This window comes from Onychomys torridus, chromosome 7, assembly GCF_903995425.1.
Source record: "Onychomys torridus chromosome 7, mOncTor1.1, whole genome shotgun sequence".
NCBI lineage: Eukaryota > Metazoa > Chordata > Mammalia > Rodentia > Cricetidae > Onychomys > Onychomys torridus.
The window spans coordinates 80,238,161-80,255,697 of record NC_050449.1 but is presented as its reverse complement, the minus strand read 5'-3'; the positions used below and the strand labels follow the sequence as shown (position 1 = coordinate 80,255,697).

The following is a 17,537-nucleotide window of genomic DNA, read 5'->3' as shown; positions in this document are numbered from 1 at the left end:
TCTTTCTAATCCCAGAAAGTGCACTCTTACAGAGAAGTCAACTAGAAAGCACACACAATGCTTACTTAATAGGTTTAAAGGCTACACAGCATGGGTGGTAACAGCATACTTGCTAGGCAGGAGCCAGAATACCTACTTAGGTTCCAAATACAAAACTTTGGGGGAAAAACTATTCCTTCTTTGTTAAGTTGGGAGAACATTGCTTTCTGCCTCTGGTTGTTGTACAGAACAAATAAATTAATATAAAAAAAGATCCTAGAGAAGGATCTGCATATAAACCCAACCAATTCTTACTGCTTGTTTTCCTCTTATTTTCAATAGCATGTTTACCTTTTGTTTGGTGTATATAACGATGGTGACTGAGGACTCTGTTTGGAACCAGTCATGGCTGTAAGACAGTAAGAGAAATGAGAAAGCATTCAGAATGATGTGCAGTAACACATGAACTCAGTCAGTGTTAAAGTCCACAGTGGGAAATATATTTCTCCAGGTAAAACTCTTTTCTAAATGGTAACTTCTACATGTTAGTCACCATGATATAACTGACATTTACTTCCAAATAGACCACCAAAATGGGCAAAATAAAGGCTCTACATTTTTCTACTAATATCTTCTCAGAGTAATAAGAGAATGCTATTAAGAATGTTGTTAAGAAGCACAAAGAAATCTGCATGCTCATCACCTTCCTTCTCTATAATGAAAATATCACTACTTAAGAAATTCATTCTTGAGTTGCGGAGATCATTCAGTAGAAAACGTTTGCTAAATAAATATGAAGACATGAGTTCAAATCCACACTGCCCACATAAAGCCTGATGAGGGAGTGCACATCCGTAATCCCAGTGTTCTTGTGGCAAGATGGAAGACAGAGGCAGGAGAATCCCTGAAAGTTCACAGGCCAGTTGCCCTTAACACACGGGGCAGCAAACAATAGCAAAAATAAATAAATAAATAAAAATAAAAATTAAAAAATAAATAAAAAAAAATCCTGTTTCTAACAAGGTGGAAGATGAGGGCCTATGTCCAAGTCTGTCAAAACCTTCACACATGCACAGTAGCATTGTGTACACAAAATAAAAAGAAATTCATTCTTCAAGGTCACTGAGCCAGTAATAAATATTAAGATAAAGCCTTCTGTTGGGCTCTAGCTGTTGATCAAATCAATACTGCTGTGCACCGATTACCTAGGTAAAGACAACCACATGGTTCTAGAGGAGGCATCCTCAGTCCCTCAACAAAACTGTCCACAAATGTAACATGTATAACAGGATGCTGCTGTTAGAGCAACAGACTAGGGGAGGGGAACAAGAACATCAAAAAAGAACCCTGAGTGCATTTGTGGTATGATGAACAAAAATTTGATATTAATTATTCAAGAAAATTAGTGTCTAAAACACCTTACAGTATTTCTAGTAGAACTTAAATTTTAAAAAACCCACCAAAATAGACATATGAAGATTAAATACTGAAATAAATGATGGTATGGTTATGTGATGGATTTACAAAAAAAAAAAAAATGCTTTCACAGAATAGAAACAACAAAAGATATTGCTCACAGACTGTAATATCAATACTATAAAAGCAGTGTGGAAAGGTAGTACATGAATTAGTTATCCCCAATGATTTATGTCTAAGGTTTAATGGGACTATAACTTTTTTGTGTGTGTTTCTATGTTTTTCTAAATTTTCTCCCCTAAATATACATTTTGTCATCAGAATTTTTTTTTTTTTTCTCCCGAAACAGGGTTTCTCTGTGTAACCACCCTAGCTGTCATGGAACTTGCTTTGTAGACCAAGCTGGCCTTGGACTCACAGAGATCTGCCTGCTTCTGACTCCTGAGTGCTGGGATTGAAGGAGGAGCCACCTCCACCTGGTCCCCACCCCTCCCCCAAATTATTTTGATAGTGTTTAAAATGGATCAAACTTCAGTTATCTAAAAATCACTTATGGTACAGCCTCATTCTACAGCTGCATCTGATAATGAGGTGCTGCCATTTGTGTGCTAAGCAAAACCAACAACCCCTGAGCTAGGTTTTTTTCCTGCAGTGTTTGTGGGTTTGTGTAGAACTGCTCTCACTTTGAAATGTAAAAAAGAGTGCATACCTTGGAGAACTAGGGCCTTCCTTGAGCAGTGTATCTGTCACTTGACTCTTGGGAAGCATGCCTTCACAAAGAAAAACAGTAATTTATCTACACAACACTTAACTCATGTACACACACACAAAAGACAGTTAACAAATGTGCTACTAAATGCATTCTCATAAGAGAGACCCTTGTCACCAGCATGTTCTTTACGTGTTTTCTAGCAGCTTGCTCTCTCTCTCCCAAGGGACTTATGACACCAGACTATGGACATATATTAGTGGCACTATATACTATATAGAAAAGGGATCATAAGGCATGGTTTATTTTGATCTGGCTTTTTTGTCCATCCTTATACACATTTACAGTTCTAACAAGTCAAACCTAGAATTTCCTGAAACTTTAGCCATTCTGTTTGTAAGTAGTCTGTTCCTTTTTATACTGAAAAGTATTGCATTGTATGACTTAATCACAATTCACTCACTCTTCTATTGATAGGCATTCTGGTCACTCCTGGTCAGGAGCTTTTTTTGTGAGTGTGATTATAAATCTTGCACACCCCTATGCACATTCTTAAAGGACAAAAATCTATATTTCTGATGGGCATATAATATGCATGCATGTTTAGCTTTAGTCAAGATGGCTGTTGTCTTAGGGGTTCCATTTCTGTGACAAAACATCATGACCAAAATTAGCTTGGGGAGTTTATCTCCACTTGCAGTCCCACAGTACAGTCTATCACCGAGGGAAGTCAGGGCAGGACCCTGGAGGCAAGGACCAATGCAAAAGCACAGAGGAGTGCTACTATGGGCTTTCTCTTCAAGGCATGCTCGAGCCAGCTTTCTGATAGAACCAGGACCATCAGCCAAGGGATGGCACTACCCACAATCAGCTGGACCCTCCCACATCAATCACTTACTAAGAAAATGCCCTCCAGGCTTGCCTACAGCCAGATCCTCTGGAGGTATTTCTCTTTTGAGACTCCCTCCTCTTAGATGGCTCTAGCTGTACCATGTTGACTTACAACACCAGCATAGTTGTAGGAATTGACACATTTTACCACAGTGCTTGAGCATTGCAGTTCTGTTAGCTCACCAGTATGGTATTCTTTTTCCATTTTATTCCCTCACGTGGGTCTATATCAAAAAGGCCTTTAAGGGGCCACGGAAACTGGTTTTCAAGTCACTTCAGAAAGCTCTAAGGCAGGGAAGCACTCCGGAGAGTCTGCAAGCACTAGTGTTTCTCCCTCAAGAGAAGTGTGCTGCTTGTACCTGGACTGCTGGTAAGGAACTCTTGAAAAGAAACCCATCAACTGTGTTATCACTTCTCAAACTACAAGAAAACACAGCCAATTAGCCTCAGAGCTCCCAGACTAGTCAGTCACTACAGGAGGCTGGAGTCATTCAGGAGCACCTTTCCAATGAGCTAGGTTTTCAGGACTTCCCTGTAAACACGGGCTTAGGACAAAGCACAGACACAATGCAGCGATACTGTCTGGAGTGAGGCTCCTGAGGGTGAGGCCATCTGCTCTGTTCAGCTTTCGTCTGTCCACTGTAACCATGCAGATCACACTACCTTTTCAGACCAAGAAGAGGCCGCAGAGATGGGACCACAAGGCCTCCTAACTAAAGCCAGAGCCACAAGAATGATCTTTTTCTAAAATGAATACACCAAAAAAGATAATCTAATTAAATTATTTGAGAAGTACTGAAAGATATTTTATTAAAATATTGTCATTTCTCTTTTGGTGGTCTCTTAAAACATGCATCAAAACTTAAATTTTCTGTGAGGAAAAGGTACCAACAGAATTCATAAATTTCAAGTCATTTTTGATCTTGTACGATCTTGTATGTTTGATTAAGATCAGAAAAGGGCTGGACTTAAGGTTGGTGCCAGCCCGGGGACCTTTGAGAACCACTGCTTTTTCTCCCTCCAACCATAGGAAAGCACAAAGGAGACCATTTCCAAATACCTTTGAAAAATCAAGAGAGTAGCACAGAAGTCCAGCTCATCAGAAAAGCAATGCCAAACACGACAGAACCTATCCTAGTTTAAACATGTGCAAAAAGAAACCACACAACACATCTTACACCATCCTTCTGGGAACACGGCAGTAAGTCTGAGCTAGAGCAGAGTAAGTGGGGTAGTCCAAAAGAACGCTCTCCCTCTCAAAGTGCTAGCTGAGAATGGCGTCAGTTTTAGGGGTCTGGGCCCTACTGCAAAGTAAAACTCATCTGTCCTACTCAGGCTTTTAATCAGATGTTGGAATAACAACATAGAAAGCAGGCAGATCACATATGCAAACATACAGGATTACAACATAGACTTAGCTGAGCCAAATGTGAGAAACAGTTACAAAATATAAATATATACATATAATACAGATACATACACAGAAATATATATATATACATATGTGCACACACACACATATATATATATACACATATATATATGTGTGTGTGTGTGTATATATACATATATATATATATATATATATATGCCCCACTGTTATACAGAATCCATGTCACAACACGCAATGGGCCCACACTACTTGGCCCACACTACTTGTTTCATACTTAAGGCTATCTCTAGTGAAGTGTTAAAACATGGTACATCTGAAGTGAAGATGCTGAAAGCGACATGTGGCAGGCAGGGAGGATGGCTGTTTCTGTAGCATCACAGAAGAGACAAGCATCAGATGAAGTCTAAGAACAACCCTTCATTACTGCATTTACTGCAGTATTATACTATAGCAACTTCAAACACCATAAATTGCAAATTACAGACTGTTTTCACACTTAATAAAGTGATTCTACTGAAAACCTAGCTTGCTAGCTCTCTTTCTGTAACTTTGTTTTGCAAAATGAGAGAAAAAAAAATCTGGATCTACAGGTACAATAATACAGTTCAGTCAGAGGAGCCCACGCATTTCAGGAATCAGTATTGACCACCACGCAACAACTGGCTGTGAAAGGGGCCAACTGTGAGGATGCCTGTGCTGCTCAGTCAAGGGACTACTTGACTCTGTGTCCTGAAACACCAGTGTGAACTCACAGGCATGCCTAAGGGAGCACTGAGTCCTGTTTTAGTCACTATGAGTATTTATGCTTTGGGCTTAGAGATTTCATGGAAGCAATTGTTTAAAAGTAATAATTAAAGTAAGGGGCCCATAAACTTCTAGTAAATCTCTTCAGTTTGGACAAACAAAGACAGCTTTTGCATTTTTAAAAAAATCTAAATACCCTAGACAATTCTGTGAAGTAGTATCACATATAAGCATATGAATATGAGTCATTTTTATTATTAATTGATATGACTTACCATTTAAGACTCTCTTTCTTTCATGACAGTCTGTATGGTGATTTGGGAAGGAAAAAGTCAGGTCAGAATACTATAACATTAAAAAGAGTATCTGGTCATTTTTATTGGTTAAACTATGAACTGTCTCAAAGGGCTGATTTCTTCTAAGGCCAGAGGACAGAAATGGGGTTTTGACATGCAAAGTCTCTGTTTCCAGTAAGTCAGTTTGGTCTCTGGAGACCATCAGACCACTTCTCCAGGACTCTGTGAGTATGAGTGTGTGTGTGTGTGTGTGTGTGTGTGTGTGTGTGTGTGTGTGTATGTGTGTGTGTGTGTATATGTGTGTGTGTGTGTGTGTGTGTGTGTGTGTGTGTGTGTATGTGCATGATCTCCTCTCCAGTATCTTGGTCCATTATTTCTTGACCCCCAAGTGCTGGCAATCAATATATGGACTCTGAGAATGCTAAGTATGTGTTCTACCATTGAACCACAGTTAACTTCTCCAAAGAGCACACACACTCCAAGTTTTGTCTTGTCTGAGATGTCATATTCTAACTTCATATAAAGAATTTACTAGGTTATATTCTATAAAATACAAATATTAACACTCTAAAAACATTTTATTATCTATTATCAGTCTGTTTATATCTGTATCTATACTGTTATAAACATAAAGTGGCCAAAATAAGGCAAATATGTTAAGACTTTCATATGTACATATAATTATTATTAGAGTTACAACCCAGAAAAATCTCACTAGCTATTTCAGGACAGCAGCCAACTCACAAAAGTCTAATATTCTTAGTAACCACAACTGCTACACAATTATGGTAAAATAATCCCCTCAGCAAGTTGTTAGGAGCTTTAAAAAGTTTTAAAGGACAATAAACTAAAATAATATATCCCAAAGTCAAACTGAAAGGTGACACATGGTAGAATGACATTACCTTCCTTTAAAGAAAAAGAAGTGTGCTTAAATCAAAGAGCCCCTCCCCCGCCCATCCCTCAAACCTGTGCCCCTTCTTCTTTATCCTTCAGTGTGCTGGAGTTTCGGGTGTGCGCCATGCTCTGCTTTCCAATTTTCTGTCTTCTAATTTCTAATAATCCAGAATCCCATACACACCTCTAACTCACTCATCCAACACAGAGTGACCATGACTAAGAAGACCACCTTGTTGCTGTTCCCCCTTTTAGTCAAAGTAATTCCATAACTGAAAGGACTCTTAGAATATGCAACAAGCTACTGCCTTTCTCCTCTTCAAGAATGTAAATAAGAGGCCAAGCTCTAGAATAATCCAGAGCTCTTCAACAAAGCCAAGAATGAATCTGTCTCCCCTGAAAGAAATCCTGCCCTATTTTTCTTGATATTCTGTTGTTTAATGCTTCCTGAAAACATACAAGACTTAAAACACCATAAAAGCTGTACCTCAAATGGCTATTGCTTATCACTGTCTCAGAAACATCTAGCCATTGCCATTCGTAAGGAGCACTGATGTCCACTGCCTGGAGCTAACTGTCGTCCATCAGTTTACCTGTATGGCTACTGCAGCTGTGATCTTTACCTGAGAACAAACAGCAAATTTGTAGTACTGTATATTAAATCCATCTCAGTGTGTTATAGAGCCAGCAATCTGATAAATCTCATTTGTCATGAAAAAATTCTGTTTTTACCAAAAGTACTCATGAAAATTACTCTATGTAATTTGTTTCTAGGAAAAATATTACATCAGAGGACTATTTTCTTAATATGCAATGAATTCAATCTGTCAGAACTTAATGGATTCTGCAGAAGTATCCTTCCCCCATTTTTTCAATATAAGAAATTCCAGTGTGAAGAAAGTTTGCTCTTAAATTATTTAAATTACCTTCAGAATTACACCAGTCTAAGTTTTAAAAAGCTGAGCCATATAAACTCTTTTCCATGTTAAACACATTTACATCTGCTTCATCTGCTTTAGTTGGAAGAGAAACCTTTTCCCTGAGAAGAAATCCAATATTCTCTCTTGATAACTAGTTGCATCAATTAGAAGTCTCTATGAAAAACCAAACTGAAATCTCTTCCTAATGTTAGCTAAATGGCAAAATTCTGCCTGGCCAAATCCTCTCTTCTCGAAGAGCTCAGTTGCTCAGAGACTGCCCTGGCAGCCAATAGCAGTTGGTAGTTCTTCAGCATGGCAGGGTAAGGAAAATGGCAGATTTGACAAGAGTGACAAGGATTAACACACACATGTCCCCAAAACCAGCTCTGCCAGAAAGCAACATAAATGCTAGCCATATAAACATCAGTCATTGCAACACTGTAAAAACACAGCTGCAACACTGCAAAACACAGCTGCGATACTGCAAAACACAGCTGCGATACTGCAAAACACAGCTGTAACACTGCAAAACACAGCTGCAACACTGCAAAACACAGCTGCGATACTGCAAAAAACAGTTGCAATACTGCAAAACACAGCTGCAATACTGCAAAACACAGCTGCGATACTGCAAAACACAGCTGCGATACTGCAAAACACAGTTGCAATATTGCAAAACACAGCTGCAATACTGTAAAACACAGCTGCAATACTGCAAAACACAGCTGCGATACTGCAAAACACAGCTGCAATACTGCAAAACACAGCTGCGATACTGCAAAACACAGCTGCGATACTGCAAAACACAGCTGTAACACTGCAAAAACACAGCTGCAATACTGTAAAACACAGATGCAATACTGCAAAAACACAGATGCAATACTGAAAAAACACAGCTGTAACACTGCAAAAACACAACTGCAATACTGTAAAACACAACTGCAATACTGAAAAAACACAGCTGCAACACTGCAAAAACAGTTGCAATACTGTAAAACACAGCTGCAACACTGCAAAAACACAGTTGCAATACTGCAAAAACAGCTGTAACACTGCAAAAACACAGTGTAACACTGCAAACCACAGCTGTAACACTGCAAAAACACAGCTGTAACACTGCAAAACACAGTTACAATACTGTAAAACACAGCTGCAATACTGCAAAAACACAGTTGCAATACTGCAAACCACAGTTGCAATACTGCAAACCACAGCTGCAACACTGCAAAACACAGCTGTAACACTGCAAAACAGTTACAATACTGTAAAACACAGCTGCAACACTGCAAAAACACAGTTGCAATACTGCAAAACACAGCTGCAACACTGCAAAACACAGCTTCAACACTGCAAAACACAGCTGTAACACTGCAAAACACAGCTGCAATACTGTAAAACACAGCTGCAATACTGCAAAAACACAGCTACAGTTCAGATGTGCATCCTAGTAGGGATTCCTCACCTCCTAGCTTGAATTATGTTGATAAAATTCCTTTCCAAGGAGAGATATAAAAAAGTCAACCCCTTCTTCTTGTGTCCCGATGACAAATCAAAGTATGATTTCACTACAGTTCACTCGAGGAACCACTGAGTTTTCAGGTTGACTTACAGAGCATGAGTGAGGAGTTACAGGTAAGAGCAGCCACACTGAAAGGTCTGCACCCAGCATGGAAGATAACTTCCTCATGGCTGTGTAGACACAGTCCCCTCCCCTAGTTCCTCCCCATCTATGTCCTCTAGCCCTTCTCTGAGATCCCAAGGTCATGTACAATTGGGGCAGAGGTGCATACAACTAGCTGGGAAGGATGGCTGAATTCTCAAGTGAGTGGTCTATTACTCTCCCTGCCCTTCCTTCTATGTATGAACATCAACAGTTAACAAAGCCAAACTATGGTGATCTTTTCAGAGACTCTTGAAGATGACAGTAATTTGGCTCAGAAAATAGTCCTGGATAGAAAATTAACTCCCTTAAATCTGGCACATGCATGCAAACGCATACACACACAAACACCAAAAACTCACCCATACAATGAGCACTATGGCTGCAAGACAACTGAGTCAGCACATTTACTAAGTCCCTTGACAGTGTCCACACCATGGAGTCCTGCTGGCCTCTAAGCTTGTGCTTTGCCAGTCTGAACTGTCTCCATTCTACCAAAAAAGAAACTAAGGCTTTGGAAAGGAACCTCTGACTAACTCTCTTCCAAAGCTGAGCCTCTACTGGCAGTCAGTCTATTCCCCAGTTGTCCTGGGCTTGCTGACAGTGCAGTAATGGTAACATGACTCCTTGAAAGTAATGGCTCAGCACCTCAACCTGTAATCCCAGCACTCACGACACACAGGCATGGTGATTTTCAGCTACACAACAAGTTTGAGACCACCCTGAGCTAGATGAGATCGTATATTAAAATAATAATAGTAAGAACAACAACAACTACTACTACTGATGTATATACAAAGGTTTCTCCATTTCAGCATTAGTGATGTTTTGGGCTGGATAACTCTGTCATGGGCCTGGGCACTGTTGGTAGTTAGGAACGTCCCTGGCCTCTGTTCATGAGAATACCAGCAGCATGGAGGAGAGTCATAACAAAAGTTTCTGAGTCTGCCAGCTTTGTGTTTTCATTCCTGAATATTCAGGCATGAATATTAACCATGATCACACTATAATCTACCACGTAAATTGAGGACTAGAACCGTCTAGTGTAGAAATGCCCACAAAATGCCAATTCTAGGACTTTCTACATTGGGTTCTCACAGTTTGCCTCATGTAAGACAATTTTAGTAAAAGGGATTAGAGCATTGTCGCTATGAGATGGCAAAGAGGAAAAGAAGATGAGGGAATACAGGAGAATATGAGCAGAATACATTATATGTGCATATGGAAATGTCATGGGAATATATATATATATATATATATATATATATATATATATATATATATATGTAATAATCAACAGACACAACCTGTTAAGGACAGAGAGAAGGAGACTTTGGAGCACTCAGTCCTAAATGAGATTTTTTTATCAAGCGCCTCTCCCCTAAAGGCTCATGGATGCCCCCAAAGAGACAATGTCTCCCAGACACAACAAGACGGATGACTGATGCACACATGAACTCATGGAGACTGGCACAACACATAGGAGCTGCACACGTTCAGGCCAGACAGGCACCAAAACTGAGAGGAGGAAGAAAACCAGGATCCCACTCCTAACCAAGAGGCTATTTGCTGATAATAGCCACAGACGATGGACAACTCAGTTTTCTCCAGTGCCGTGTCACTGGGTACAGAAACCACACTCCAGGGCAGGCCCATGTCCAGGAGTAGATGGCCAACACAAAACAACCTCCATGGTTTTTGTTTGGGCAGACTTTTGTTTTCTATGTGTTTTTTGTCTTATTGATTTTTTTTCTTTGATTTTCATTTTGCTTAAGAGAGAAAGGGGGGCACACAAAGATGGGTGGGTGGGTGGATAGAGAGGTGAGAAGGATCTGGGGAAGAAAAAAACTATAATCAAAATATATCGTATAAAATATTTTTAAGGAAAAAAATCCCTTTTCTCACAAACATGGCTTTTCTGCTCTGTAAAATTCTTATCTTTGCTTCCTAATGCCTTGCACGCTGTTTGAAATCATTGTCTGCTACTAATCCACAAAATATTTCCGACCCAAACAGGCTGACTCTGCCACACTCTCACAGGACCTGTCAATAACAAGAATGCTCTCTTTCACAGGAACAAGACCATCTTTTCACGTCAAAAACAACACCATATGCTAGTTCATACCTAATAATTGTAGAAATACACTGAAAAACAAAAAATGGCCTCAGTGTTATAAGTAGTGAAGCAAAAGGGGGCCACAGAAGCAGTGGCATTTCTAGTTACTACTGGCACCTACCACACACACACACACACACACACACACACACACACACACACACACACACACACACACAAACACACACACACACACACACACACAAACACACACACACACACACACACACACACACACACACACACACAGGGAGAGAGAGAGAGAGAGAGAAAGGGAGAGGGAGAGGGACGGGGGAGGGGAGAGGGAGGGAGGGAGGGAGGGAGGGAGGGAATGCGCGAGCGAGCTTAGATTGTAGGTGGCTTGCAAATTTGCTTCCGTTAATTCTCACAATGACTTGAAAATGTTCCTTCATGTATATAATAAGTATATGAAATATACAAGTTGTCGTGTGTGTGCTTGTTGATGTGTGGCCATGGCACATAGGTAGAGGATGAAGGACAGCTTTTGGGTATTAGTCCTGCTGTAAAACCAGGCTAGCTGGGTACAGGCTAGTCAGCTTGGCTTCTGCCCCTGTCTCCTATCTCCTTGTAGGAGCACTCTGGGATTACAGATGCTGCACTATCATGTGCAGCTTTTACTTGGGTTTTGGGGATCTGAACTCAGGTTGTCAGGCTTGTGTGTTGTGTGACAAGCCCAGTTCCCATGGAGCCATTTCCCCAGCCCAGAGCACTTACTGGTTTTTTGTTGTTTTTGTTTAGTTTGGTTTTTCAAGACAGGGTTTCTGAGTAGCCCTAGCTGTCTTGGAACTCACTTTGGAGACCAGGCTGGCCTCAAACTCAGAAATCCACATGCCTCTGCCTCCCAAGTGCTGAGATTAAAGGCGTGCACCACCACCACTCGGCTAAGGGTGTTATTCTTACCTTCCATCTTACTAATGAAGAACACATTAAGATCTACCACTGGTACCTAAGAAAACATTGTCTAAGTAGCAGAGATGAGATTTGGATCCAAATACGCCTATGAATCTCTGTTTTTTCCAAGGTCACATTGCCTCAGTAATCAGTATCAGAAATGGAGATGGAATCGAAAAGGAGGCTTTTTGTTTTGTTTCTACAAGTCCACACTTTGTTTTCCTAAGAAACATGTGTGTTCTCCCCCAAACCGAGTGCTGATAATTTAGTCCTTTCTGACTAGGACTCAGTCTGAAGTCCTCCTTCCTCATCCCCCTGGTCCTACCTACCCTCACCTCATGGGTGGGGTTTGTTTTTTTCTTGGTCTAATGTACATCTGTTTTAACTTTTCTACTGAGTAATTTAGGTGGACAGTTGTTTTCCTTCAATACTTTCAAAGTGCTATTCACTCTTTTTTTTTTTTTTTTTAATCCTCTTCTGTTGTTTGGGAACTGAGCTGTAGTAGCCAGCCTCAAACTAGCTGCTGTGTGCCAGGCACTGCTTGGTTGGTGAGTCCCCTCTGGCCACACTCCTATCTTCTCATCATCTGTCTGTACACACTTTTAACACAGAGAGTCCCATGGGTGCTATTGTTACTTATCTTGTTTGAGGTTTGCTGGACTTTAGATATCTGACTTCTATTAATTCTGAAAACTTCTAGGCTTTATTCCCTCCACGCATTGCTTCTTCCTCATTCTCACTATAACTTCTTCTGGGAAGGTGACTAAGCCTTAGGCTTAGGAGGCTCCATGTCCTGCATGTTTCCCGGCACCATGTTCTACCTAAGCCCTGCTCTTCAATCTTGTGTACACCAAAGTTCCCACTGCGTCTAACCTACTGAACTGGGCATGTGATGAGCTTGGCTTTCACCTGCTTCATTTCTTCCTTCCTATAAATTAGTCCCAGTTGGTTCTTTTGTCAATTCTACATGGTTGCTTTTAATAACCCATTTTAAAGGTTATCAATTCAATCTCATTTCCCTAAATATTTAAAGCACAATTATCTTGGCTCTGGACAGGAATAACAAAGCTCAACAGTACAACTGCCATTTATTTCTCACTTATTTCCTTGGGTATCCTAACAACTGACCCATGTTTCAGGCTGCACTTGTGTTTTCCATAGATCCAGAGAGGCATTAGCTAGGTACGCTGGAAAATCCATGTACTAGTTCTTGGTCTGAAGTTTCTGGGGTCACACAGAATATGTTTAAATTCCAAACTTCCTTCAAAGTGGTAAGTGGCTGATCTGAATTCCAGGTGGAAAGGCCTGGCAACACTGGTACATAACTGTAACAGAGAACCCCTGTTGTTTCAGGAAGAACCTCCAGCACCCTCCCAAGCATGGTCTGAGGCTGGCTTTCAAGACTGAACATGCATAGAAGCAGCTAGCTCTACCAGTCAATGCTCTTCTAATATGAGCTCTAAATCCCTAATGGATAACATACTAACTCCCCTCAGAAACAAACTTGCAAGTATTGTAGATTGGTAGTAGGATGCTTGTCTAGCATACATGGGGCCCTAGGTTCAATCTCCACCACTGCAATAAAATAAAGTTAAGGCAGCTTGCTTGCAGTCAGGAATGGTGGTGCACACTTATAATCCCAGCACTCAGGAGGCAGAGCCTAAAGGGCAGCTGCACATTTGAGGTACGCCTGCAATCTGTGAGGAGGTGCACTGCCCTCCTATGCTTCTACTAAGAAGCCTAAAATTCTTCCTTGCCATCTGATCAACAGTCAGCTTCTCCCCTCTGTCTTCATACAAACCCTTGCTATTACCCAAGTGGCAGAGAAATCCACGTTGAAGAGCCCCTGGCCGCCTTGCTGGACTGGAAGTACAATGAAGATTTTCTCTTAATAAAAACCACATTCCACAATATTGACTTCAGGGCACACCAGGAAGTGCATCCTCGCTGCTATAAGAACCGTGGCCAGATTCTCAGAGGACAACTCTTTCTTCTCCCTCATTACCTTAAAAAAAGGCCAAAGCAGACAAGACAGTCCAGCACCTCCCTTTGCTGTTAAATACTTTTTCCATTAAATACATAGGTCTACCAAGTACAGGCCATAAACAGGGGCTTAGTTCCAACTTCCTGCTTCTCACAGATCCAAGTCCTTGTCTCTTATAATGGACATTCCTATGTAGATCTAAAACCTCAGAACCTACACAGTTTACTGAGAGAAACTTCCAGCAATAAGGTCTCCAATTACAAAACTCACTGACCTAAGCAGTGAAGACTCTGCTGGAACAGACCAATTCACTCTGAATTTGAGAGCCAAAGTCATGAGTGACTAAAAACAAATGGCTCCTTCACAGAGAGGGTCCTATGAAGTATTCCTGTACTGCAATCCCATTCACACTCTCAGAGGGAGCTGGCTCTTCTGAAAGAGGTCCGGAAGAGCTGATTTGATCAACTGTAGGGGGAGCTAAAACTCAGAGGCTATTATATTTCCAAAGAAGCTTAACCGAGAAAGGACTACACAGGTAGGGAGACAGGGAAGAGTCCAGATAAACCCGGGGACGAAGACAGGAGGCCACATTGTACTGTATAACTTCCTAGTCTTTGATGTTTTAGTCACGTGAGAGCAGTAAGAACGGTTAAATGATGAGCTGAGCATGGGCCACACACCTGCCACATCTGTAATCCCAACCTTTCAGAGGCTAAGGAAAAAGGATCATGAGTTTGAGTCTAGCCTGGAATAACAGAGTGAGATACCAACTCAAGAAATAATTTTAAAAAAATAAGGGCTGGAGAGATGGCTCAGAGGTTAAGAGCGCTGACTGCTCTTCCTAATGCCATGAGTTCAATTCCCAGCAACCACATGGTGGCTCACAACCATCTGTAATGAGATCTGGTGCCCTCTTCTGGCCTGCAGACAGAACACTGTATAATAATAAATAAATAACATCTTTTTTAAAAATTAAATGTAAAACAACTAGACTAAAAAAAAAAAAAAAAAAAAAATCAGCCAACATCCCTAACCAGTACTGTCACCAATCTGGTTATTTAATGACAGAATGTGAGGTTAAGGAAAACAAGGAAGCAAATACAGTTTTCCCTTCTATGATATTTACTTCTTTACTCCTTACAACTTTCTACAAAACGTCACATTTTTAAGGGAAAGTCACTATAGAATTCCTTATTTTTTTTCCTCATTCCATGTGGTGCCCTAGCATGCACTAGCGTGTGTGCGTGTGCATCTGTGTGTGTATGCATTTTCTTACATATGTGGGTATGTAGGGACACATGTGGATGTGCATGTGTGTGGAGGCCCAAGGTTGAATAAAACCTTTAGAGCAGCTATGGCAGAAGGCCAATAAAAATGGGAAAAATACTGTGATTTATTTCATCCCATTCATTGAATCCAATTCTATTTTAAAAAGCACTCGCTTTTTTACTTACCTTTTGGAACAGCAGGCTTCATAGCCATCCTGCCAACCAGGCACTCTTTCAGCATGGATTCATAATTGACCCAACGGTGAACCTGGGAGATGAATGGCCAACAGCAACATGACTCTGACCTCCATAGGGGGACTCTCATCTTACCATGAGCTAAAACTTCATATATGACTCTGAACTCCACAGGGGGCTTTCGTCTTACCATGAGCTAAAACTTCATACCTGACTCTGACCTCCACAGGATGCTCTCGTCTTACCATGAGCCAAGCTAAAACTTCATACACTGCTCTGAAGCAGACATAATTAGCCAGCAACTGATAGAGACTGTTTAGAACAGTATTCTCAACGTGTTGTCAACAGACCTCTGGGTGTTTCTGACACCTTCAAGTGTCCATAAGGTCCCAATAATTTCAAAAGAACATTCAGATATAACTTGCCCTTTTTACTTCTTGGCCATTTGCAGAGTGCTTAAGAATTTCCTTCACAATTATCCTTCAATAATGAAAATTATTGCCATATTCTTCCTGTATGATAAAACAGAAAATTCTAACTCACGCTGGTCTGGAACTCACTATGTAATCAAAGCTGCCCTCTAACTCACAGCCATCCTCTTGCTTCAACCTCCTGAGTGTTGGGATTACAGGTGTATATCACTATGCTGCAGCGTAACACTGTTTAAATTAGCACACTCTTACAAAAATTAAATTCTCAATTGTAAAACTATCAGTAAAGAAAAACACATTCAAAAGCATTAGTAAAGAAAATCATGAATTCAATTATCAATTTATTCAATATAATTATCAATAGTCATAATGTAATGTTCAAACATTAAAGTAATTAGATCAAATAATATTGTTAACAGGGTCTTAATAGTCCTGAAGAAATAACACTAAATAGCAAATACATTACAAAGCAGACATGAACTTATTATTATTATTATTACAAACTGAATTTTACTTGCAATTACTTACAGTACATGCATTACTTTGTAAATTGCTGCGTTTGGGAGTGTGAGAATGGGGGTAATTGCAGCAAACAGATAAAGGAGACAGAGATTTAAGGGGGCAAGGGTACAGGGTTTGTCACTCACAGGACTCTAAAACAACAGGCACTTAAGTACGTTCAAAGTAGAATATTTACTCTGACATACTATTCTATTTAGGGTCTCAAAGATCAATCAGATGACTAGATTCATGTCACTGTTAATAATGACCACTTAAGAGCTAAAAAGCAGGGTACTGCTTAGACAATTAATCTTTAAGAAGATGAATATATTTGTCTTGTTATCCCAACTGGACCTAACAGAAAGTTATCCGACAGTACTGAAGTGTCAGGGCCAAAAACACTGAGGACTTGAACTACAACAGTGGGCAAACAAGGGATCAGGTTAATGAAAGAGTCCGGCCAGGGACCACACACTGGGCCATGATGGGAAAAGACGGACTGCTCAGTAGCTCAGTCGTGTTCTCTGGAAACGGGCACAGGAAGACAGAGGGAAGGTAAGCCAGTGAGCCAGTGCGCCAGTGCGATCGCCGGAGACTGAGTTGGAATACCAACAGGCCATCAAACTGGCCTATCAGTTATGTGGAAATGACAAAATAAATACGGAGTCAACAGTGGGATCAGAACTGAAAACCGATAAAGTTGATAAAGATATGAACCAATGTATTCTTTGTACAACTCAAACATGGTGTGTAGAGAAATTTTTATAGCGAAAGACACCAGATATTTCTAGAAGACACCAGGAGCTTCTAAAATACAACACTCTATTTCCACAGTGAGTGAAAATCATAAATAATTAACTTTACTGGTTCATTAAAGCCAGGGGATGCAGCAACGTGCTATGTAAAGTACTGTCTCCCTCACATGTGTCCCATGTAAACTCGGTGCTGGGCAATACAAGGCTTTGTTGAGAAATCTTCTGCTGAAGAAGTACATTCCACCAGAGAACAACAGATAGCCAGGAGACAACCACAGCAGCCGAGTTAGGCAAATGTCCCTAAACTGACTTGGTTTGCATTGTTAGAAAGAAGCAAACAGCAAACAGCAAAGGGAATATCTCTTAAAGGAGCACGAAGACTCTCCCAAGAGACTGCTACCACAACCAACGAGCAAATCAGACTTCGCACCACAGGGATGGGCACCGAGCAAACAAGTCCCACCTTTAAA

General features: G+C 40.6%; 1 protein-coding gene across 3 annotated transcripts in view; it reads right to left on the bottom strand.

The window, feature by feature from the left end:
• Positions 1–17,537, bottom strand: part of LOC118586860 (cytochrome b5 reductase 4) — a 58,551-nt gene that overhangs the window by 26,763 nt on the left and 14,251 nt on the right. For 2 of the 3 annotated variants that reach the window (XM_036192234.1, XM_036192236.1), the window contains exons 4-7: positions 15,372–15,453; positions 5,408–5,437; positions 2,105–2,165; positions 331–388 (exon numbers count right to left, since the gene is read on the bottom strand). In XM_036192234.1, coding sequence (XP_036048127.1) covers positions 331–388; positions 2,105–2,165; positions 5,408–5,437; positions 15,372–15,453 — 231 coding nt within the window. The remainder of the gene's footprint in view (positions 1–330; positions 389–2,104; positions 2,166–5,407; positions 5,438–15,371; positions 15,454–17,537) is intronic. The other variant, XM_036192235.1, reaches the window with a different exon arrangement.